This window comes from Acipenser ruthenus, chromosome 7 (assembly GCF_902713425.1).
Source record: "Acipenser ruthenus chromosome 7, fAciRut3.2 maternal haplotype, whole genome shotgun sequence".
NCBI classification, from domain to species: domain Eukaryota; kingdom Metazoa; phylum Chordata; class Actinopteri; order Acipenseriformes; family Acipenseridae; genus Acipenser; species Acipenser ruthenus.
In genome coordinates this window covers 66,369,923-66,395,787 of record NC_081195.1, presented here as the reverse complement: position 1 = coordinate 66,395,787, position 25,865 = coordinate 66,369,923, and the positions used below count along the sequence as shown (strand labels likewise).

The 25,865-nt window shown below is 42.7% G+C and overlaps 1 protein-coding gene across 1 annotated transcript; it reads left to right on the top strand.

The window, feature by feature from the left end:
- Positions 1 to 184: 184 nt before the first annotated feature.
- Positions 185 to 24,860, top strand: LOC117416230 (calcium-activated potassium channel subunit beta-4-like). The gene is made up of 3 exons (XM_034027319.3): positions 185 to 1,905; positions 21,066 to 21,190; positions 24,188 to 24,860. The coding sequence occupies exons 1-3, from the start codon at positions 1,567 to 1,569 to the stop codon at positions 24,354 to 24,356; spliced, it is 633 nt and encodes a 210-aa protein (XP_033883210.1). The 5' UTR covers positions 185 to 1,566; the 3' UTR covers positions 24,357 to 24,860.
- Positions 24,861 to 25,865: the final 1,005 nt, after the last annotated feature.

Sequence of the window (25,865 nt, the reverse complement as noted above, 5' to 3'; positions counted from 1 at the left end):
CATTTTCCTATCCTAAATCTAGGGCACTGGTTAGACGCCTGTCCAAAAGCACGAAGGAGCCCGAACCCTCGAAGGGATACGGAAAGCAGGTAAGTGAGAGGAGGGAACCGCAACGTTGTTATGCAGCCAAATAAAATCAGCACAGAAATGAAAAGATAAAACAATAACCAGCAAACTGTCGACCTCTATCTGAGACTGTGAAGGAGAGAAATGCACACCAATGCAGCTCTGAATTCGTTCTCTTAATTCTTGGAATCAAAATCGCTTTTATTAACTGCGTGATATATGGTTTAGTTTTTTTTTCTGTAGGCCTTTTATTAGAAATAATAATGACTGTAACCTAAAATTCACATATATTTTATATCGAACTGTTCGGCAACTTAGTCTAATAGTAACGGTTTTAAAAAGGCACTTACGATTTGCTGGTTTATGCTGTGCAGATATAGCCAGACAGTATCAAAAAGCATCGCCTACATCGGATTGAAATCACTGGCACTGCTTATTCTTGTTGTTTATATAAAAAAAATGAATCATAGAACCGTTACATTCTGACCAAGTCTATTTAGTATGTAAGGCAGCGGGCTATAGGAACGTTTTCTGGCTCTATAGCCACATAGTGTATGCAAAATCGATATGTTTACTATATAGATTGTATAGGCCACTTTTATTTAAGGACAGAACAAAGTGTGTTTATGTATTTGCTGTTTGACATAAAACCACCCGCGCAACGATTTTAAAATCTAAAAACGAACTACAAACACATATTGTTACGGTTTTTTTTTAATCGTTAGGTTTTATTTATTTATTTTCCACAGTGCTGTATTTCGTTACATTGCACTCGCTAATTGAACGTCTTGAACTGAGAAACGTTCGCTTTAAAGAAATGGATACAATATTTGCGCAGGTGTTACAGAGCTTGTTAAACAAGTTGGAAAGAAGTCTTTGTCAAATATGTTGTCAATAGAATTCCCTAAAGACGTGTTATTCCGTTTAAGTAGTAATATGACCAGACAGGTGATATTGTCAGCCGGTATTTATTATTGGCAGAAACTTCGTTTTGAGTAAAGTACACGAACAGCGGCTGGTTGCATCAGCAGCCTGCTACCCTGTGTCTGTGTCACTGAAGTGGTGATGGACAGCGGACCCGCTGCCGCTCCGCTCTTCAACATATCAGCACACTAGTCGAGAGCAGCGTGTACTCGGAACTACGTGCTTTTTCACCATAAGAAGCTTACCTAACCACAGATGTAGGTGCCAGGCTTTCACCAGTCCAAATCTATGTGGACAGCTAGCCTGCACAGAGTGACTGAAATCAGGAAACGCGCGTAAAGAGATCTGATGCTGATGTTGCTGCAGGCATTGCTAAATTATATAGCCTCGCGCATAACCGGAACGCGAGAGCAGCGGCGGAATTCGACCTGCTGACTACTGACAAGAAGTTTTCTCGTCTTTGGACACTGATGCAGTCCGGAATCTGCAGCCGGTGGCGGAGCTTTCCAGACTTTCTTCCTCACTAGAACCACGTTGTTTTTTGAATGCTTGTGAGCGCTGCACCGGCGGGGGCTGATGATGGCTAGGCTCAGAGTGTCCTATGAGTACTCGGAGGCGGAGGATAAAACCATCAGGCTCGGGCTGTTCCTCATCGTCTGCGGGATCGTGTCCCTCTTCATCCTGTGTTTCTGCTGGCTGAATCCCACCCTGCAGAATATGCAGTGCAAGCCTGTCAACTGCACCGTGCTGTCCGTGCAGCAGAGCGGGGAGATGTTCGAGTGCACTTTCACGTGTGGGGTGGACTGCAAAGGCACTTCGCGCTACCCCTGCCTCCAGATCTATGTCAATAACTCGGAGTCCTACTCCCAAGCACTGTTGCATTTCAACGAACAGCAACTTCTTATCAACCCAAAGGTGAGTTGGAAAATGTTGTTTCAGATGTCACACACACGCACACACTCACACGCATATATATATATATATCAACATATCGAAACGTTGGGCAGATGGCTCTTTGAGCTAATATATATATATATATATATATATATATATATATATATATATATATATATATATATATATATATATATATATATAACAAAAGTATTACAAACTATTTTAGAAACGGAATAACCACGTTGTCATTACACTGTCGATACTGTAAGTTTAACGTGGTAACAAAATGACAAAGGAAATCAGGCATTGACCTACAATCCCACACATTATAATGTTATACACAAACCATTCTAGAATGGATCAGAAGAACCGTTCTAGAACCGATCGGATTCACATTTTGCACACAATATAAATGCTTGTTGGTAGAAGGAATTCGCTAATGCCGCCTGTCGCATCTGTCAATACCTCACTCTTACGGTTCACGACCAACCACCCTTTTAAAGCTAAGCAATGTGCCCCTGTGGCGTGCAGACCCGTACCAAATAAAGTCTTATTTGTAAGCTTATATATAAGTTCAGAACACACAGGAGATAATATAGTAAGCTATTACTGATCCCAGGGCCTGGATGTATCAATCCTGGAGTAATACTCAGTCACAAGCTGCAAAAATAAGCAATTACTGTATTCGTTTTGTTGATATTGCCTTGTAATGCATGTTTATTTTTTAGTTCTGTATTATTTTTTTCTTTAAAAAAAATTGAACAAAACATGGGGAAGCTGCACACTTGAGTTAATACTTGATGGATTGTCTACAAGTAGAGTTAACGTACTTGATGGGAAAAACAGTAACTGTCGTCAGGAGCATTTCATTGGCAACTATCTTCTGTTTTAAATGAACACACCATTGCTGTATATGAACACGTACTATCAATCAATCTACATTTCCAAAGCAATGTTGATGCTGTAATTGTAACAGAACCGCTCTTTCACTATCTGTGTGCCTTTAAGACTTTCCTTCAGAATACTTTGCAATGTGTGAGTCTGGGAACATGTCCACTACAGATTTGCTCAACACATGCATGTAAAGGTCGCTGCATATGTAACTTTCTTGAAGTTGGTTTTTCCTTCGGAAATGAAAGATGTTATTGAAGCGCTGGTTTTCTGAACGTCGCTGGCGTTTTGGTGTTCTCTTGTGCTTACCAAACCTAATCAATCTTTCTGCCATGTCCCAGCGTTCAAATCACTAAGAAAGTGTGTCTTTTTCCAGCGTTGTTTAGGATTATTTGATAATATGAGAATATATATATATATATATATATATATATATATATATATATATATATATATATATATATATATATATATATATATATATATATATATAAACACTGCTAGTTTCAGACGGGGATTGCAGTAACCACAGAGTATATGACTTTTGCAGAAATGAAAGTTTTAACAGTAGAGTTTGTAACAAAATACGAAGACAATCTGCCCTGGGAGTTGTCTGGGAGAAGTGTTAAAAAAACGTGAGAGTGTGCATTAATATTGTTTTTAAAATGAACACGTGGTATGCCCAGCTCGAACCTGTCAGTAAACCCGGTTTCTGGCATCTCATTGCACAAATAAGAAGGTTAGCTTCATTTTTTTTTTTTTTTTGTGGGACACACATGTCCCCTGTACCTTTAAGGGTTAAGGGCAGTGAATGCATGGTTAAGGATATAGGTGAGTGCTGTAAAGCACAGAGAGGAATGGTAAAGCAGATTAAAAAAACATGGCAAACCAGGGTAAACTGTGGTAAATGCATACCATAACCACGGAAAAAGCATGGGAAAACTGCAAAAGTACCGTGGTAAACTTTATATAAGGGATTACCTTCCCATTTAACATCCCTTTACACCGTTTCACTGGTTTAAGCCAGGTTTTGCAATATTTAGCTTAATTCCAAAACAGGTCAGACCATGAGTATCTGTATCTGTGTAACATTTATAATCATGCTTGAGGAGCAGTGGTTTAATTAACCAGCCAGCTTTCACATCTGGAGGCCTGGGGTGCTCTCTACTTGGCCCCAGTTGACATTAGTCCACATCACAAAATCGTCCCAGTCCTCTGGCCCAGGACTACATGGCAGGGGGTGTACAGGTCAGGACAGAGATGCACTTACAGAACCCCAAAGGGAAGCTTTCATGGAGCATGTCAACAGCAAACTGGCCTGACTGAAGGCAGTGCCCCCGTCCCCCGTTTAAGCCAAATTAGAAAGACACATTTAAAGACACTAAGTGAGCAATGCAATAAAAAATACAAAAAGGAAACAAATGTATTGCTAAAGAACATGCTGCCTGACTGGTTAGAAGCAATTGTTAATGCAAGAATAGAGACACTGGAAGGAAATCAAGATAGAGGTGATGCTTGGTGTCTAGATCAGAAATAAATCAAATAATAGATCCACCACAGTGGGACAGATATTTTTAATGGATGCTGGCAGCAGTATATTTTCATAAAATTATTTTGCTAAAAGCATTGCTGTCTGTGCACTTACAATAAAAAACAAGGATGCATTCATGTTTTAATTTTGGAATGAATTGTTGGTTGATCAGATGGATGTTGTGTGGGTGTTGTTCCAGACAATCTGATACTGCAAGCCCATGGGTTTGCCACATTGTGCTACTGCTGCATGTATTGTCTATTTTACTGTGGAGTGACATTTGTTAGGTTAACTCCTTGCAGAGCCGTATTTAGGCCTAGTGTAACGAACAGTGTTGTGTGCGGCGCTGCCGTGACGGATTCTGACCCCTGTCAGTGAGATGAGGTTAAAAGCTCTGTAACCACATCTGCAGAAGAGCCTGGCTCTTTGTATTGTGATAAAGACGCTCGCCTGGCTCTTTGTATTGTGATAAAGACGCTCGTCTGGCTCTTTGCATTGTGGTAAAGACGCTCGCCTGGCTCTTTGCATTGTGGTAAAGACGCTCGCCTGGCTCTTTGTATTGTGATAAAGACGCTCGCCTGGCTCTTTGCATTGTGGTAAAGACGCTCGCCTGGCTCTTTGCATTGTGGTAAAGACGCTCGCCTGGCTCTTTGCATTGTGATAAAGACGCTCGCCTGGCTCTTTGCATTGTGATAAAGACGCTCGCCTGGCTCTTTGCATTGTGATAAAGACGCTCGCCTGGCTCTTTGTATTGTGGTAAAGACGCTCGCCTGGCTCTTTGCATTGTGATAAAGACGCTCGCCTGGCTCTTTGCATTGTGGTAAAGACGCTCACCTGGCTCTTTGCATTGTGATAAAGACGCTCGCCTGGCTCTTTGCATTGTGGTAAAGACGCTCGCCTGGCTCTTTGCATTGTGATAAAGACGCTCGCCTGGCTCTTTGCATTGTGGTAAAGACGCTCGCCTGGCTCTTTGCAGTGTGATAAAGACGCTTGCCTGGCTCTTTGCATTGTGATAAAGACGCTTGCCTGGCTCTTTGCATTGTGATAAAGACGCTCGCCTGGCTCTTTGCATTGTGATAAAGACGCTCGCCTGGCTCTTTGCATTGTGGTAAAGACGCTCGCCTGGCTCTTTGTATTGTGATAAAGACGCTCGCCTGGCTCTTTGTATTGTGATAAAGACGCTCGCCTGGCTCTTTGCAGTGTGATAAAGACGCTCGCCTGGCTCTTTGCAGTGTGGTAAAGACGCTCGCCTGGCTCTTTGCATTGTGGTAAAGACGCTCGCCTGGCTCTTTGCATTGTGGTAAAGACGCTCGCCTGGCTCTTTGTATTGTGGTAAAGACGCTTGCCTGGCTCTTTGTATTGTGGTAAAGACGCTCGCCTGGCTCTTTGCAGTGTGATAAAGACGCTTGCCTGGCTCTTTGCATTGTGATAAAGACGCTTGCCTGGCTCTTTGCATTGTGATAAAGACGCTCGCCTGGCTCTTTGCATTGTGATAAAGACGCTCGCCTGGCTCTTTGCATTGTGGTAAAGACGCTCGCCTGGCTCTTTGTATTGTGATAAAGACGCTCGCCTGGCTCTTTGTATTGTGATAAAGACGCTCGCCTGGCTCTTTGCATTGTGGTAAAGACGCTCGCCTGGCTCTTTGCATTGTGGTAAAGACGCTCGCCTGACTCTTTGCATTGTGGTAAAGACGCTTGCCTGGCTCTTTGTATTGTGGTAAAGACGCTCGCCTGGCTCTTTGCAGTGTGATAAAGACGCTTGCCTGGCTCTTTGCATTGTGATAAAGACGCTTGCCTGGCTCTTTGCATTGTGATAAAGACGCTCGCCTGGCTCTTTGCATTGTGATAAAGACGCTCGCCTGGCTCTTTGCATTGTGGTAAAGACGCTCGCCTGGCTCTTTGTATTGTGATAAAGACGCTCGCCTGGCTCTTTGTATTGTGATAAAGACGCTCGCCTGGCTCTTTGCAGTGTGATAAAGACGCTCGCCTGGCTCTTTGCAGTGTGGTAAAGACGCTCGCCTGGCTCTTTGCATTGTGGTAAAGACGCTCGCCTGGCTCTTTGCATTGTGGTAAAGACGCTCGCCTGGCTCTTTGTATTGTGGTAAAGACGCTCGCCTGGCTCTTTGCAGTGTGGTAAAGACGCTCGCCTGGCTCTTTGCATTGTGATAAAGACGCTCGCCTGGCTCTTTGCATTGTGGTAAAGACGCTCGCCTGGCTCTTTGCATTGTGGTAAAGACGCTCGCCTGGCTCTTTGCATTGTGGTAAAGACGCTCGTCTGGCTCTTTGCATTGTGGTGAAGACGCTCGCCTGGCTCTTTGCATTGTGGTAAAGACGCTCGCCTGGCTCTTTGCAGTGTGATAAAGACGCTCGCCTGGCTCTTTGCATTGTGGTAAAGACGCTCGTCTGGCTCTTTGTATTGTGATAAAGACGCTCGCCTGGCTCTTTGCATTGTGGTAAAGACACTTGCCTGGCTCTTTGCATTGTGGTAAAGACGCTCGCCTGGCTCTTTGCAGTGTGATAAAGACGCTTGCCTGGCTCTTTGCATTGTGATAAAGACGCTCGCCTGGCTCTTTGCATTGTGGTAAAGACGCTCGCCTGGCTCTTTGCATTGTGGTAAAGACGCTCGCCTGGCTCTTTGCATTGTGATAAAGACGCTCGCCTGGCTCTTTGCATTGTGGTAAAGACGCTCGCCTGACTCTTTGCATTGTGGTAAAGACGCTCGCCTGGCTCTTTGTATTGTGATAAAGACGCTCGCCTGGCTCTTTGCATTGTGGTAAAGACGCTCGCCTGGCTCTTTGCAGTGTGATAAAGACGCTTGCCTGGTTCTTTGCATTGTGATAAAGACGCTCGCCTGGCTCTTTGCAGTGTGGTAAAGACGCTCGCCTGGCTCTTTGCATTGTGATAAAGACGCTCGCCTGGCTCTTTGTATTGTGATAAAGACGCTCGCCTGGCTCTTTGCAGTGTGGTAAAGACGCTCGCCTGGCTCTTTGCATTGTGGTGAAGACGCTCGCCTGGCTCTTTGCATTGTGGTAAAGACGCTCGCCTGGCTCTTTGCATTGTGGTAAAGACGCTCGTCTGGCTCTTTGCATTGTGGTAAAGACGCTCGCCTGGCTCTTTGCATTGTGATAAAGACGCTCGCCTGGCTCTTTGTATTGTGATAAAGACGCTCGCCTGGCTCTTTGCAGTGTGGTAAAGACGCTCGCCTGGCTCTTTGCATTGTGGTGAAGACGCTCGCCTGGCTCTTTGCATTGTGGTAAAGACGCTCGCCTGGCTCTTTGCATTGTGGTAAAGACGCTCGCCTGGCTCTTTGCATTGTGGTAAAGACGCTCGCCTGGCTCTTTGCATTGTGGTGAAGACGCTCGCCTGGCTCTTTGCATTGTGGTAAAGACGCTCGCCTGGCTCTTTGCATTGTGATAAAGACGCTCGCCTGGCTCTTTGCATTGTGGTAAAGACGCTCGCCTGGCTCTTTGCATTGTGGTAAAGACGCTCGCCTGGCTCTTTGCATTGTGGTGAAGACGCTCGCCTGGCTCTTTGCATTGTGGTAAAGACGCTCGCCTGGCTCTTTGCATTGTGGTAAAGACGCTCGCCTGGCTCTTTGCATTGTGGTAAAGACGCTCGCCTGACTCTTTGCATTGTGATAAAGACGCTCGCCTGCTCTTTGCATTGTGATAAAGACGCTCGCCTGGCTCTTTGCATTGTGGTAAAGACGCTCGCCTGGCTCTTTGCATTGTGGTAAAGACGCTCGCCTGGCTCTTTGCATTGTGGTAAAGACGCTCGTCTGGCTCTTTGCATTGTGGTAAAGACGCTCGCCTGGCTCTTTGCATTGTGATAAAGACGCTCGCCTGGCTCTTTGTATTGTGATAAAGACGCTCGCCTGGCTCTTTGCAGTGTGGTAAAGACGCTCGCCTGGCTCTTTGCATTGTGGTGAAGACGCTCGCCTGGCTCTTTGCATTGTGGTAAAGACGCTCGCCTGGCTCTTTGCATTGTGGTAAAGACGCTCGCCTGGCTCTTTGCATTGTGGTAAAGACGCTCGCCTGGCTCTTTGCATTGTGGTGAAGACGCTCGCCTGGCTCTTTGCATTGTGGTAAAGACGCTCGCCTGGCTCTTTGCATTGTGATAAAGACGCTCGCCTGGCTCTTTGCATTGTGGTAAAGACGCTCGCCTGGCTCTTTGCATTGTGGTAAAGACGCTCGCCTGGCTCTTTGCATTGTGGTGAAGACGCTCGCCTGGCTCTTTGCATTGTGGTAAAGACGCTCGCCTGGCTCTTTGCATTGTGGTAAAGACGCTCGCCTGGCTCTTTGCATTGTGGTAAAGACGCTCGCCTGACTCTTTGCATTGTGATAAAGACGCTCGCCTGCTCTTTGCATTGTGATAAAGACGCTCGCCTGGCTCTTTGCATTGTGGTAAAGACGCTCGCCTGGCTCTTTGCATTGTGGTAAAGACGCTCGCCTGGCTCTTTGCATTGTGGTAAAGACGCTCTCCTGGCTTTTTGCATTGTGGTAAAGACGTCTGCTTGCGGTGTGTGGGGTCGCCGGTTCACGTCCAGCTAGCAAAGATAACTCCATTGAAAATCACAGACTGCTCTAGTAGTATAGGAAAGATAACTCCGCTCTAAATAGCAGATCAGTAAACTAATTTAATATACTAATATGTATATCTGTTGCACATTTTTGCATTAGACACTGAAACCGTTTAAGTATTCATTGTAGTACAGTCTGAATCACACATTTCTGTCAGTCTATTTTTGTCCTGTAGTACTTATCTAAAGTACCCAATTTCCGAAGCCTGCATTATAAATAGAATTAGAGTTCATGCTCAGAATGAAAAGCACATTTTGTCTGAAGACGATTGTCCTCTTGACACTGAAGCATTGATTTGGATACAAACACAGGAGAAGGTTTGCATAAAATAATAGAGACAGGATTGTTCTGATTGTGTTGAAACGTATGTCCCCATGTGAAACAAGGGCTGCAGAATGCGCGTGCTGTAAGCACTGTAGGGCTTTCTGCAGCCCTATATTACCAGGGGAAATCATTCCTATTTTGAAGTCTTGTAAGTCTGTTTTGAATCCTATGTAGCCTTTGTTTATGGGTTTATTTCTGTGTGAGCGGCCCTTTGATTTACAGTGCAGAGGAGGTAGCTCACAGTAAGCTTCTTAACCTGAACTTCTTCACAAAAGGGTGACCTTTTAAAATGTCAGTAAATCAAAGGAAATGCTCCCTAGAGGCACCCCTAATTTGTTAATAGTTTAATTAATCTTCTTGCTGAAATGACTCACATATTATATTTCAACTTCCGGTGCTCAACGTGTACGTTACAACTTTCAAGGGATTTTAACATATGACCAAAACAGACGGTGGCGACTGACTAGCTTTTCAAATAAATGGAAAGATTCATTAGGATGATTTTCTCCCTCCCTTCAGATGGAGCTGGCCAAGGTCCACTCACACTGTTAGAATGCTGAGCTCCTTGTTATACTGATAGCCAGCGGCGCCTAATTGTTCCCAGCACAGACTGACGTATTAGGTGCTAATGAGTAAGAGCTGCTTTATATACAGCTGGAGTAGGTTTGCAGACAGTTTCTGAGTAAAATAACTTAGCAATAGCTAGTGATCAAAGAGTGTATGCTTATGGGCCACAGCGGCAGGTTGCATACCTCGCTGATGAGGCAAGGCGGAGAAGGGCTAGACTTGGCCTCGCCTCCAGGGTTCAGTAGCTTGGAGGCATTTGTTGTTTAGGTTTGGAGGCTGATACACAGAGGCGATTGGCTTGACAGTGTGAACTGAGATCGGCCATAGATCTTCAGTCCTCCTGATTGGTGAGTGGGCTGTAGAGGTGAGGCAACATTCCAGTTGGGTAGAAAGAAATGGGGTCAAATAATTGATGAAAGATTGATGAAGCATTCCAACAGACATCTGATTACACTCTGTTCGGTTCTGGTCTACTGATGCCTGTTCACAAGGGCGGCTTACACTGGGCAGGCTGCATTTCAGCAAACGAGAACTATGGGAAACACTTTACTGAGGTCCCTTTCAATAGTTTATTTCATTTCTATTTCCTCCAGTAAGGCGAGGCATGAGAGACTACTCAATTAACACAGTGCCCCACCCATCCCCCAATAGATTTTCAAATACAGTCCTTAATCCTCAATGTAGAGTGGTCAACTGTCTCAAAGCCATGAGGCATTGTTGTCCACTGTTGACTTGACACTTTGACACTTGGGGTCAGGGTTATTGAGACACACAGGGAGGGCTTTGACTGAATGCTTGTATAGTGCCCTCAATGTATTGCACTGGACTGTAAGCAGTGCCATTGGGCCCTTAAGTTAAAATGCCTTTTGTTTCACTGTGGGAAGGGAGACATACTGAAATGGATCTTAGCTCTTCATTGTTCATCGGAAGAGACTGATTGATTGTGATAGCAGTGGCTCTCTGTCATCCCAGTAACATTGTTGCTGCTGTTCTGATGATCTCCCTGATAGCTGTGGCTGATGACAGTGACCGCCCACAATGCAATCATTCCTGCTAATACTGACCGCTTTATAAAGGTAGATGCAGGTGGTTGATACTGTATGTTACTGGGGATGCAACAAAGGGGTTGCTGTGGAAACGTGTCCTTTAATATGCAATTTGAGACTTGTGTTTTATCATACTCCAGCAACCTGTTCCAGCTCGGAGGGGGTTAGTCCATTTGTGGTCAGTGATAAGTAAACCACGCCTGTGTGCATGCAGAAGAGGAACTGTGTAACTCATGGTGGCCCCACATGATGAGAAGGTGTCTGAAGCTGGTAGAAATGCACATCTTCATGACCTGGTATTGTGGGGGGTAAGCGAAACAAAATCATTGTTTCAAGGGAAACCGAAAATAATTTGATCAAATATCATGGTCATCTGCAGCTGGAATAACCATTTTGTAGAATTCGATTTTTTCCAGACAGCTTAGATTTCCAGTATTAAAGCTTAAATAAAATCCCACCCCCCACACACACTCATCTGTGGGGTTTTTCAAATCTTTGTCTAGACTGGTCTGTACACCCTCTTTACTGAGCAGAATCTCCCGTCCGATTGAAACTCTCCTTTTAGGATTTGCTGGCAGCTGCTCTTAAATGTAACGGAACAGTACATTAATTATCCACTTCATCTTGCAAAAAATCAATTCGGTATTAAAGCAAGAATTGTTTTGCAGGGTGATTACTGTAAAAGCTAATAGCGTTGAAGTCAGTCACAAAAATAATCAGGGAAATTGCTGCGCATGGGGTGGTGGCCAGGAGAACTCCCCATAGCACAATTGTGTAATTATATTTGACTGCAGAAAATTGATTATGTCTCAAGTTACAAAGAGAGATTACTATACTGCAGAATCAGAGACAATGCTGCAAGCATTTGGAGATTGTAAACAGGGAGCGAGAATGAGATGGAAGGGAGTGTAGCTGTCATGGGGCTACTCTTCAGTAAATCAATACTGAACACTGAATAATCACGCAGTGCCTTCTTCAGTAGACAGTACACACAACGTCTGTCTACTTCACATAGCTTCTTGTTGTTTTACCTTAGAATTCTGATTGAGCGTTTCGAAGTTGTGGATGATCATGTGATCTCTGTAGCACTATAAAGCTGTGGGAGCAGCACAAATTCAAACAGTCTACCAGAAATGGGTAAATGCTAAAATCTAACAGCATTCAAAAGAAGCATTATAGGGGTACACGTAGAGTATTGGTAGACTGCCCCAACACATCAAAAGTGTATTGGCAATAACAAAACAAAGGAGAAGTGATCACCAAGAGAAACAGCTGTGGCTGCAAACAGTGACGGGCAGAGGGAAAAGATGAGGCTTGGCAAGTCTGAAATAATAATGACTGATTGATTAACATCCCTTGTGTCGCCTTCCAGCACCTTGTGGAGTCTGTGCCATGTGATGTCAAGGCTGTGATCATACAGAGATTGCTCAACCTCATATTAGGTACAGGTCCTAATGAATAACTGCATCCAAGCTCAGGAGACGAAGAAAACCCTCCACAATTAATTAAATGTACATGTTTTGTTCAGAGGGATTTTTGAAATCAAAGACATTCTTGCTTTAAACCTGCTTGGCTGAAGGTCGTTTTTCCTGGCCATGTGCTTTTTTATTTGGATGCAACACTGATGAGTGATGTTCAGCCAGACACACTTTCACAGTTAATGCAAATTTCTCTGCACTGAATGCGTTCAACTGCATTCCCCTGTTGATTAATGGCCCAGAACATACTGTATGAATAATAATATCAAAATATAATAAAGTAACAGATTTTACAGCGATGCTTACAGAAACTGGAGACAGCATCCTATACTGTGCTCAGAGGTACTCAAACCAATAACAAGTTTGGCTCATTCATGTAACTGGTGATCTACAATGTATATTATTTTGTTGCGAGAGTAAAAAAGTGAGTTTGAATGGCAGTACCTTGGTCTTCTCTGTAAAAACACAGCCGTGACCAGAGCTGAATGCCTTTGCTTTCCAAGCTCACATGAGCCAACTTCAGCTTGTGACAAATAGATCCTTTCACATCCTCTCCTGAACTCTCTGCACCGCACAGCACTCTGGCAGGACCTTCACCAGGTCTTATTATGTGTTAGCTGCTGCAGCGGCCGATTATTCTTTCCCTTGCAGTCTTTAGTCTCACGCCTGCATAGCTTTAAAACATGGCACAGAAATACAGAAAGATCAAGGATGGTCCCAGGTCTCCCCCACCTGCTATCTTTGTGATGCACTGCTTAGTAACTACAGCAGACAAGCAAGGGTCCCTGAGACACACATAATATCTCCCTGTAAACAATCACACATGAGCCACTTAAAGGGTAACAGAGCTACCCTTAATTAAATATACTATTTCATTGATCTGGAGGCTCTGTTAAATAATGAGTTATTTCCTTAGCTGCATGAAGTATGCCTCGTAGCAACCCTACAGACTCAGGTGAGACTTTCAGGAGTGGAGATTCATGCTGTGATAAGTGTGTTCAGTTCAGAGCATATGTAGCAGGAGCCCGATTGCTCTACCTGGTCATTTCAATGCACAAAGGGGAGTTATTAAATCCAGGACTGGTGCAGGACTAGAGTGGGTTTCTAACCCAGGGTAAAGTAATGCGTTTCTTGTAAACACTGATTTGTTAAGCCTGTAAGATAACCTGTATAGCATGGTGCTCCCCTGACACCTGTGCACAGAAAGCACACACGGGAGCATGCATTTAAAATAATGTACTCAGACTGCACACACCATGTCCGATCCTGACAGGAGACACAGTAAGGCAGTCTGTGAATGCTGCTCTACTTTGTGGTGGCTTGTCCTGTGCTTTCAATGCTTTGTATTCCACATTGGCTGCTTGGAATTCTGAAAGTGTTGAACCCACACTGACAGAGTACCCCTTGTACAAATTACAGAGGCTTTAGTTGGCATCTTTTGTCTTCCCAGTGGATTCCAGATTTCTATTTCAGTCTTGACAACCTAAACATCTCCTGAGATAAAATGAGAAATTGGGCTGGATTATTTTTGGGGTTTTTTTGTTGCGTATAAAGGGTTTTCACTCTGGTGTGATTCATATTTTTTTCATGTAACCAGGGGTTTATGAAGATTTAGGGATCAGGGGAGAAAATCATTTGCTTACGAAAATAATTCTAAACTTCATCTTAGCCAGTCAGTTTCAGAGTATAGAGGTCATTATAAAATGGCAAGAACAGGGATCAATCTCATTGGCTAACGAGTGTTCCAACCTGTTCAGATGTGTCACAATACCAGGACAGCTTGGAACTTTCAGAAGCACTCTGCCTGATTCACTTTGATAGGGGAGGGGGGGTGGTGGTGGAGGGTGTACTATTTTCCAAACGCAATAACACACTCCAGGGTGGTCAAATATGGTCTTTGGCTTTACCTCGTATATTGCGGATATTGGACCATAATTGAACACCATGTCATGCGGTATTGCTTTTGATGGATGCCTTCTAAAAGCTAACAGGACTTTAAAATGTTTAAACTTGTTTTAAATGGCAACATACATTTCAAAAGGCCGAAGCGATACAAAATATCACCTAGAAGCTCTTTTCAAAAGTGTTTAGTAGCATTAATGTTCTCCTCAGCAGGTAATCGACTGTTTTGAGTACGTTCGCCAAGTGTCCTCTCTCTACTATAGTAAAGGCTGATGTGAAAACATTATTAGTAGACAAAAACATTTCAACAAAGTGGCTTTTTAGGGTCCTTGTTCCAAAAAACAGGGACCCTTAAGCGCCTATCGTGATATAATAAAATATATTGTGGTTTATAATTTATAACGATTCATGTCGAAAACAGTAATTCAGAATTGAACATAGTTCCTTTATTTGATTTTGAGTAAAGCAAACATGAAAAATGTGTTGTACTTACAATCAATTCTAAAGAACAGACTTTTTATTTTATTTTTTTAATAAATTTAGTCGTCGCCAATGGTTTTTTACCCCGGGTTTCTCCACAATTTGGAATGCCCAATTATTATTTTTTATCCCGGTTCACCGCTGCAGCCCCCTGGCGACTCGGGGAACAGAGGCTGAAACAGACGTCCTCCGAAATGTGTTCCTGCCAATCCTTCATTTTTCGCACTGCGGATCCACAGCGACGCCACCAGACCTATAGTGCCGGAGGACAACACAGATCTGAATGGCTCCACTGCAGACCCGCAGACGCCCTATCAACCACAGGGGTCACTGGTGCGCGGTGAACCGTGGATTGCCCTGCCGACCTAAGCCCTGCCTACCCGGCCCACAATTGGCCACAAATTTCCTTAGGAACCCCTGGTCATGGTCGGCAATGACATAGCTTGGATTTGAACCTGCGATCTCCAGGCTGTAGGGGGCATCCTGCACTCCACGCGGAGCGCCTTTACTTTACCACTCAGGAGCCCCAAGAACTTTTTAAAATAAGAAATTGTCCAACGTTGTCTGCTTTTTACAATGTACCACCTCCTGCTGTAAATCCATCTCAATTTTGCGTGCAGCTTCGTAGCCAGTTTCAAAGCCACGATTCTGCCTCAGTCCGCCAGAAATAAGCAGTTGCGAAGTCAGTGTGTTATAAAAGCTTACTGGCAACTTTATTAGTAGTTGCCAGTGCTACAGAGCGCACTTGCATGATTTATGCACATACTTCATGCAGCGTAAAACATTTTATTTCAAATGGTGATAAAAAAGGAGTCTTAAGAACTTATGTTCTGGTTACCTATTCGTATGTGGAAAGCAAGAGAGAACAGGTGGGTAACAAGCAGGCCAGAGTTGAGGACCTCAATTTGCAGGCAGGGACATAGCGGGCCAGCAGGTTGAGGAGGTACTTGGGACCTGTGTGATGAAGGGCATTGTAGGTGAGCAGGAGAGTTCTGAAAATAATCCTGAACTTTACAGGTAGCCAGTGCAGCTGGGCAAGACAAGAGGTGATGTGATCACATTTTTTACATCTGGTAAGGATCCTGGCAGCGGCATTCTGAACTTCATTATAAGTAGTAGTTCATCTAAACCATATTAAAATATTTTATTATTAGAAGATACTGAAGCTACAGTCAGCAACCGATTTCCTAATCAAAACAAATATGCAGACTCTTCACAAAAGCATTGCAATGCACCGAGTGCCCACTGCAGCATATCAGATTAAGAGACTTTTTACCTGGGAGTATTAAGAACACTTGTACCTGTTCTTGGAAGCGCACAACCATGTAATGAGAGGAAGAACCCTTCTCTCCTCCCCTTGAGGCTTTACTGAATCAGTCACTATATATCATACTAGGTGACACAGACGGATGCACTGTGTGTGTTGATGGCTGTCTGCAGCTCTCCCCCTGCAAGAGCTGAACATGTTGCACAAATAATGCTGAGTATGAGTTACAGGATGCTGGAAGAGGTCCACTATTACTGTATTTACAGATATTTCAACTTTTACGAGGGACAGTAGACCCTATTCGTATAACTTGGCCCGCCTATGCCACCCCACTGTAACTTCAGCAGTGTTTTTTTCTGATCTCACTGCTCTTTTTATAAAGGGTCATCAATCATGCTTTTTTTTGAGCTAAAGTATAACATAGGTCTATAACTTGCCAGCCTGCAAGCACTTCTAAATGTTTGTGTGGTCTGTAAGTATTGACAACTACACACAGGAGGGCTGTGATCCAATTAGGGTTGTGAAGTGCCCAGGCATTTTAATTTGTGCTTGTTTATGCTCTGCAGCACAGGGTAGGATTTATACAGATAGTTCAAAGCTGGTAAGTGGAGGCTTTTCTAACCCCATCGCATGCACTGCACAGTTTCCTAGGATAGGTGGAGCGGATGTGACTCAGGGTTCAAGCTCAAGGAACAGAGCATTGACTGATACCAGTCCAGGCAGTCACTATTGCAGAGCCATTCTGGAGAGGAAGGAAGAACAAATATCCCACCCAGTCACCTGTGTGGGAGCAAACTAATAACATTTTGGGGGTAGCACTGCAACAGCGTTCCTCTTTAGTGTGTAAAGTGGGGGAGCAGGGAGGCTTGTGTGTCTGCAGCTAAAACTACAATTAGGAAATATAAACAAGCTGGTAAACCAACAAGTCTGGTTTCTGTTGAACTATAGAACAGTAAACAGGGATATTATGCAGGCGCCTGTCCTTCCATGTGTAACACTTTAGAGTTTTTCTCATATCTGGATAATCGCTTGATGAATCTTGCTTACATCCTTCATTGCCAAACGTTATAAGTGTATCATAATCAGACTGTCTCTCTGTACACTTACATATTTACATACATTATTTATAGAAAGTGCTTATCCAGTCTATTTCAGTCAATAGATCTGCTCATTTGGAATGCCTTATTTATTACAGAAAATCGCAAAAGAACATTTGTTTGTGTCGGTTGCCACCTTGTACTGCCAAAGTCATAGAGAACATTTGTGTGATTTGTAGTGTTGATATGTGATCTTCAAAAGAAGTCCAACTGAATGATGGGCTCAGAGGCTCAGTACATCACAGTGCCTCCAACACACATGGTCACCCCAGCGGCAAAGCAGATCAACGTTTTAGAATACAGGTGTCAGTGTGAAGACCGTTTATAATTAAATAAGGAATCCGAGAGCAGCTGGATAAAGAGGACTTTTAGAATCCCTGCAGACATCTTATCACAGGGAGAGCCAAGGAAAGATCCCAGGCTGCCAGCACTGCTCCAGTTACTCACCAACTTCATTAATTACAGCTGGCCGTGAGAGCTTCGGAAATATTTGATTAAAAACTGCACATAAAGAGTAGGGGCGGAGTGCTTTCAAGCAGATGTGTGGGCAAGGAGGTCTGATCCTGCCAAACCTCCCACTCTTCCCTTGGCCACCTGAAGCCCGGAGACATCTGTTTGCTGGCCTTTGACCTAGAAAAGGTGGGGCACTTCAATTCTGTCACCGTGAATCTGCCTGGAATATCCTGCAACTTTGTTCTCTGATCCCAGAGATGCAAGATGAGATCCAGCTTTACTGTCATTCTTTACATGCTGCTGGATTATTGGTAGAGACTGTCTGGGGTAACAGCAGCACTCTAAAGTGCATTGCCCTGCTCTGCATTAGTAATGGAAGCTGGCTTAGTGAGCTTCATCAATACCACTTTGTTTTATGGCCCCTCTTTGGAAATCAATGGGCAGCCCTTTTTATTTTGTGGGAATCAGTTCACTTGAAGTGTTGCTTTAAGTGTCAGTAAATATCTCACACCAACGCAACCGATGGTGTCTGAAGAAATGAAAGTGCATTCAATTGACTCCCACGCTAGTTATGTGAGTATTAAGCACCATCAGGAGACCATGTGGACCCAAGTTATTCAGTTTTCTTAATTAATGATTCAACAGTGTTCTAGTTAATTTTTTACCACGTTCGATCTCAAAGGGCTTTCCTAATTAAACAATCATTTCTGGTGAACACACATGCCTAAAGAATAGCTTGTATTTCTACAGTGTACTGTACTGGGGGTTGCAAAGGGCTATACATTGACATTGAAATTGAAATAGTTTATTAAACCATTCCTGTACTACAGGTCAGCTCCATGTAGGTTAGGCGTCCTAACATTGCCAGTCATATATTCTTGAATAGCCTCCTGATATTGCAGGGTTAGTCCAGTCCTGATTGCATTCGGTATGTTTTGGGATTTAGGCCTCGGCTCCGTGCACATGCCTGGTTTTCAGATTCTTTAAAAGAATTTTAGAATTCCCGCTTTTCACTAGAATACCCTAAGAGGTTAACCGCCAGAGTCTCATAACACTGGTTGAATATTTCTATTAACTGGGGTTTTTTTAGAAACAAATATGTCTCTGACATAACCAGAGGACAGAGTGAGGAAGATATTCGTGATTTATTTACTATATATTCTCAATAATCCATTAATGAATTGCCACGGCATGAGGTGGTAAGACCAGGGGTAAACAAAACATTACCGGATCTTATAATTAATAGCATTTTAGTTTCTAGATCTAATGCGCTGGCCTTGATTTACAGCAGCTCCCATATATACTTCAAGTTCTCATCAGCTTGTGGATTAGAGGGGTTCCGTGCCGTATTGTTGATGTAGCTGCATGCCCACCTTGCCTAGTCGTGTTTTAACATAATCTTCAGGTTTGAACAATACCAGTGGCGGGCTGACTGATCTGATGAGCAGGAGTGACGACACTGTTGTTGTTAACAGCGCTAGTTTTTTGGTGTTTTGTCGTTTGGGGTGTAAAAAAAAATAGTAATTTTCTTACTCATAGACGTCGCATCCTAAAATATGTCGTTACAGTAAACTTTTGGCATTCAATTCAAGGAACAGGAAAGCGTTTTATTTATTGTACATGTTATGTATATACAGTTCTAAGATCCAAATTCGAAAGATATTTAGCGCTTTTACATTTTAAGCCCATGTTGAAATAGCTTTATAGGTGTTACCTGTAAAATCGTATCACTATAGTAACACCAAACAGTGAACAAAGGAAAAAAGGCAGTTTTCTTGTGTTCAGTTATCTTGTTGTGCTTCCCTGAGTTGAAACAGAGCTTACATTCATACGCATGCATTATTTTTACGACCTACGATGGTCTCCAATAGTACTGGACACCCCTTTTCAATGCAAAATGCTCCAGTTTACTTGCATACAGGTACAGCTAACTACATGCGCCTGAGTCACTGTAATCCAGTTCAGAAAGGTCAATCCCAGGCGTCCTGTCAGACAGCCTTTACTAAACAGTATCCACCTCATGCTTCTCAGCCTCACAGGCTTCTCAGGCTTCTCTGAAATCTATTCATGTTCACAACAACAGTACGAAAATGCGCCTGACTTATTAACTCAAAACTCGGGGTCTGGCGTGGTTCATGGTTTAAAACAAGTTGATGCAGCAGATGAGGAGTGAAAACAGCAAGATTAAAAAAAGTGCAAGAACTGCTATTAAAGAAAGTGTACACTTTGTCATGAAGCAATTCACTTCAATCTGATTCACTGTCACAAAGAGCCTGTTATTCTCCAGGAAACCAGGGCTCTATTAATACCAGCAATGGTGTGTTACCATGGCAACCCTAGATCTACAGGCTGAACATTTGTAGGAGGACTTGTATGTATTTATTTATTGAAAATAAGGAGGCAGACAGACAAACAGAATGCACATATTGTACTGCTGTTCTCTTTAATAAAACTACAGTCAGCTCTCACATATCCGACCCTATAAAATGTTGACTTCAGTGACGGTTAAACAAGTGTGACACATATCTGATTATTTCATCTGATTTGACGTGTATGTAGGTGAGCACGTTGTAACCTGGCCCCTACCACCCAAACAACCCCCTGGCCTGCCCGCACACACGCACACACACACACTGACACACACACACACACACACGCACACACGCACAAACACACACTGACACACACACACACACACACACACACACACACACACACATACACACACACACACACACACACACACACATTTTGTACAAAGAAAAAGTATGACTTGCGTTTGAGGAACTGTACAGGGAGACGTTCATTGTTTCATTGAAATTTGTTAGTGCATGAGTTGGGGGAATAACACAGCAGCAAAAGACAAAAACTTGCCAGTTTTTTCAGGGAACACAAAAAAGATGCAATTAAAAAAAAAACACATAGCTGAAAGGACTGTTTTAAAATAAGAAGGCTTCTATTTTGATGTACTGTAGTTGTTTTTGGAGGAAGCGCTGTGTAACTGCAGTGCACAATAAAGACTGATTTGTTATCCCAGAAAAAAAAAAAAACAGCGGGCTGTGACGGTTAAACAAGTCAATTGTAACACTGAAGAGATGAGCTTTGTATCAGAAAACTGGTGATGGAGTCGGAAATCACATGTGACGGGTAAGTGCATTAATTTGTTACACACACACACACACATATATATATATAATGTTGATTGATTTTATTCTTAATACAAAGACAGTAAAACGAGACTGACGTGTATCTGAGTGTCATATATCTGAGTGCTGACTGTATAAGCAACATTTTAAGAAATAAGCCAAGCTGGCACACGTCTCGGCTGGTCAAGGCATGAGTCAAAACGTGTGTGTACTTGACATAAGTTTATACATAAGTGTTTGAAATATTGAGCCCGATTGTCAAAACATTTTTTAGGAGTGTTTTGTTAATTGCATTTTCACATCTGTGTATTTTTTACACTTTAAGCATTTTGCTTCAGTGGCAGTGCAACCTGAAAACTACCTGTAAAGAACATGCCAAGCAGCAGGTAATGTTTTTGTTGGTTTGTGTCTCAACAGTGTTCGTACCTTCCTCCATGTGCAAGAGACAACCAGAAGAACACGGACAGTGTGCTGAAGAAGCAGCATGACTGGACTAAGAACATCTCCCAGTCCTTCACATGCTTCTTCGACCAACAGAGAAGGTAACACTGCCTACTGACACTCATACGAACACTCACACTGAAACTGCAGTACTGACTCTAACACCCTGCAGCTCGATGCGTATCTCAGGGAGCAACTGGATCACAGAGGACCATTGTGTCTAGTTTAGTACCACTGAACATTGAAACTAAACTCAGAGGTACGAGACGTGAAATTCATCCAACACTGATCTGCTTTGCTTCTTTAACAGTTTATTTTAGAGCAGTCTGGATCTGATCATTAAAGGGTAAGTATCGTTTTAGTAATGAAGGGTCTTATTTTCAAAGCGTTTACTCCAGTCTTTAACTCCTATTTTTTTTAAAAGAGGAGTTCATTAAAGACTATTAATTTTACTAGAACAGATCCAAACAGCTATGTTATATATTTTCTAGTCCTCTTAAAGCACCCTCAATGTGTTTTTGTATTTTGTAACATTAACATGATTTTTTCTCCTTTCAAAAAATAGTTAATTAAATAATGGAGGAAACGCTTTGAAAATATGACACGTAATCCAATTACTTTGTTTCTGAATGTTGGTTTTACTTTTTCATTGTGTGATATCTGATACACACTTTTAGATGACTATTCTGTCAATATCATGGTCTACTATATCCCCTTCAGTCACTGTGTGTATAATTGTACCATGTTCATTTTCCTATCTATGTATCTATTTTATAATGCATATATGTTCTTTTCCAAGTTTTGGCAGGGCAGCTTCTCGAACTCCATAGACTTCACACAAACAAACTGTTTTCAAAAAAAAAAATCTACTGATCCTGAGTGCTTGTAATAGACTTTGATTGGCAGACGGGTCCCAAATCCTGTTTAAGGGTTTTACATGCTCTCTATCTCTGGTGACCTGTCTTGGCATTTGATCTTAAGGTGGACTCCCAGAGATGAATGAACAGGAATCATTCATAGAGGCCTAGCTACTTAAATGGGAGATAACCAGGGCTTTAAAAGGCATCCCTTCCCTCTCACAACCATGGCGACATTCTCTGACAGGTTCCTTGATATTTCGATTTGAATTCATGCTTTCTGTACTTTATTTTCATTTTAACTCAGGTGAATCTTTTTTTTTCTACTTGACCTAGTTTAATAAAAGTTTACCATACTAAAAGTCTAGTAGTGTATTAAAGCATAGGTAAGCATTGTAAAGCCCAGAGAGGTACAGTAAAGCATAAAAACAAAGCAAACCATGGCAAACTATGGTAAATGCATAGTATATGGGAAAAGCATGGGCTATTACATAGGGTTACCTCTGCTAGCTAGGTGAAAAGATGAAAGAGCATGCTGCTGATTTTTTTGTGAGGGGTTGTAGCGCATCCTTCACTTTCCCTTGTTCATGCTGCTCTGCTCTAAGCTGACGAGTAGCTGCTTTGGACAGGCACCTGTCTCAGGGGTGACCATGGCAACTCCACCTAGCAGGAGAGGAGGCGGAGTCAAGCAAGGCCCTCTTCATTTAATTATTTATTCATTAATTATAATATTTACTCAGGGAAACCCTGCTGAGACACAAGTCTTATTTTCAGAGCAGGATTTAGGCCACAGTGTGGTGTGTCAGTTACAGAAAAAACACTGTCTAAATAAAAACTTTTCTGACCTAAATTACCATTCACTCTTTTCCCAGTCATTGCTCATTGAAGTTTACAGTGTTTGTCATGCAGATTGACAGACACCTTTGAAGTCTAGTCTCCCCCACCTGTGTTCTGCCATACTGGGGTCATGTGACTGTTTGGTTGCTGGATGATAAAGACCTAATGATTATGGCTTCATGTTTGTTACGCAGCTGTCTTCTGTTGTTATTCAAGTTGAATCGTGCGTTTCAACTTGATGTGCCCTTTTGTGTCATTTTATAAAGGTCCAATGTCAAGCCTGAACTTGTGACTTCATATTTTTGTCTTTGAATGTCTTGGTCACGTTGACATTGACCTTTGATGGGGGGTATAGAGACAGAACACTTTTGCCTTCAGTACACATTTGGTACACAGCGGTATTCTATGATTTTCTCAGGTAGGATCATGTTCTGTACTGTTGTTGTCCAGTAAAACATGTAACTGCCAAATAGTTTTATTATCTGGCCGTATCAATGATGCAGTTCCATTTTTCTATTATGTTACAGTATATATGCAGTACTCTTACATTAACCCTTTAATGTACACAAGGAATTGAGTGGCTGTTCAAACAGTTTCTTCTTAAAACACATTGAGAGTGACTCAAATATCACAAGGAAACTGACAATTCGGATGACAATTCCTCCTTGCAAAAATAAGAAAGTGAGCATCATTTTATTTGTGGGACACACAGGTCCCTTGTATCTTAGAGGGTTATATCCCTGGCGATGCTTTGTTCTGCTCACTCCCATTTCAGTTTGGTATCAGTGTAAAGGGCTGTCATCATGGGCAGACAAGAATAAAGACTCACCACAATTTCTTGGTTGTCGTGCGGAAAACGGACAGATAGGCCCTATCGTGATCCTTTCAAATAAATCTTAGGTTTGGTCCAATTTACCAACCAACAAACACACTGCACAGTCAATCACATGCAAATCACATAGTTCAGCTCAATTTCAGAACATAACTTGTTTACTTCTTGTTTCTCATAAACTGTATACACCCCTTATAAAAGTTTGCCATGGTAAATTTGCACAGTAATTTAGCAGGTTTCCATGCCTTTCCCATGATTATGCTATGCTTATACTATAAACTCTCATAACGGACCCCCTAACCCTAACCCTAACCCACACTACCTGTTACACCTGCTCTTGCTATGTTTATACTATAAACTCTCATAACGGACCCCCTAACCCTAATCCTAACCCACACTACTTGTTACACCTGCTCTTGCTATGTTTATACTATAAACTCTCATAACGGACCCCTTAACCCTAACCCTAACCCACACTACCTGTTACACCTGCTCTTGCTATGTTTATACTATAAACTCTCATAACGGACCCCTTAACTCCCGTGCCTTGACGTGCTGTGCTTGTGTTGCAGACCGGACGACGTGCTGCTGGAGCGCTCCCACGACGAGAGCGTGCTCCTGCACTGCGTGCTCTGGCCCCTGGTCAGCCTCCTGGTCGGGGTCCTGATTGTGGTCCTCACCGTCTGCGCCAGGAGTCTGGCCGTCCGCGCAGAAGCCCTCCAGAAGAGAAAGTTCTCCTAGAGAGAAGAATTGGGGCGAGAAGTGGCTGTCGACAGCCTGGGGTGCAGGGTAAAGGAGAAGCTGCGGAGGAAAAGAAATATTTACTATTCCATCTCTGACTGGACAAGCGATAGGATCAGCGTGCCGTCTGTCAATGCAGAGGCCGCCCCCTGCCCCTCCCCCTCCCCCTCCCCCTCCCTACTCTGCTGTGCTGATGTACACTGGACTGCTTACAGCTTAAATGAATGTTCCGTTAGTTTAAAATAAATTCCAAATAGCAGCAGAAGTCAAACTTGCTCAAGATGTCCGCTCACTGTGGAAATGATACAGGGGTGGTCTTTATTGCAGGTTTGACTAGGGTTACCAGATTTACAGAGTGAAAAAAGAAAACTTTTCTTTTTCTTCAACTCTTAATAGCTATATATAACAACACAATCATCATTTAAAAGTTACACATGGGGTGTATTTATTGCAAATCATAGATGTCTGGTAACCCTAGGTTAAACTCTATAGTCAACTTGTGAAAAAAAAAAAAAAAATAAAAAAAAAAATAAATAAATATATATATATATATATATATATATATATATAGTTAATCTATGTATAAAATGATATTATGACTGGCTTAGACTGTATGGCAATATATGTCTGTAAATATTATATGCCCCTATTTATGTGCTAGCTGTGGTTGAAGAAGCTTCCACACAGCAATGCTGCTTTCCGATGGTTGTTTTCCTTTTCCAAGCTGATATCCAACCAAAAAATGTTTTTGTGATCAGTTGTAACAAAGAGGCCTTTCCAACTCCCCCTCAGTTACATCTCTTCACTAGTGTAAGGACGTATTCCACTCCCATATTCTGAGTCACTCCATTGCACCGGTCCCCTGCCTGCTAGCTGATGTATCATGTTCAGTTCAGTATGATGCTGGCTGCTATGGAGTTGATACTTCAGTCCAGACCCAGTCCTGGCCACATCTCTCTCCCATCTTTACCAGACACGTGCAGAAGCAGGAGAGGCAATAAACAGGCACTCCTGCAGTGGTTCAAATTGAAATACCATTTCTGAAAGCTCAACTTGAGTTTACGAATGAGTCTAGTGTACAATCTGACCAAGATAATTGTTTAATCTTCCACTGTGATATGTGTTTATTTATTTCAAACATCTCCACTTTTATGATTGTTCATAATCTTTAACAGTTTTTGTTTTGTTATAAAGAGTATTACCATCAATAAAGTTGTTTATACTCTAAATGTCTGCAATAAGGACTGGATTGTGCTCCTCAGTGTGAATGAAATAACCCAGTAAAGCTTTTGCTAATAGGGTCTAGAATACAATAAAGAGTTAAACATTATTGATCTTGCACAAAACAGGAAAAAAAATGCTGGCTGTTCTAATATATGAAAGGACCAGTGCCCCACAATCATTCAGTTCCACACTAATATATGGCACTCAGAATATGCTACGCATCACATGACCTCGCTCAGCAGCCACTTGACTTTCATTCTGGAGCAGTCCCACAGCACGAGCTGG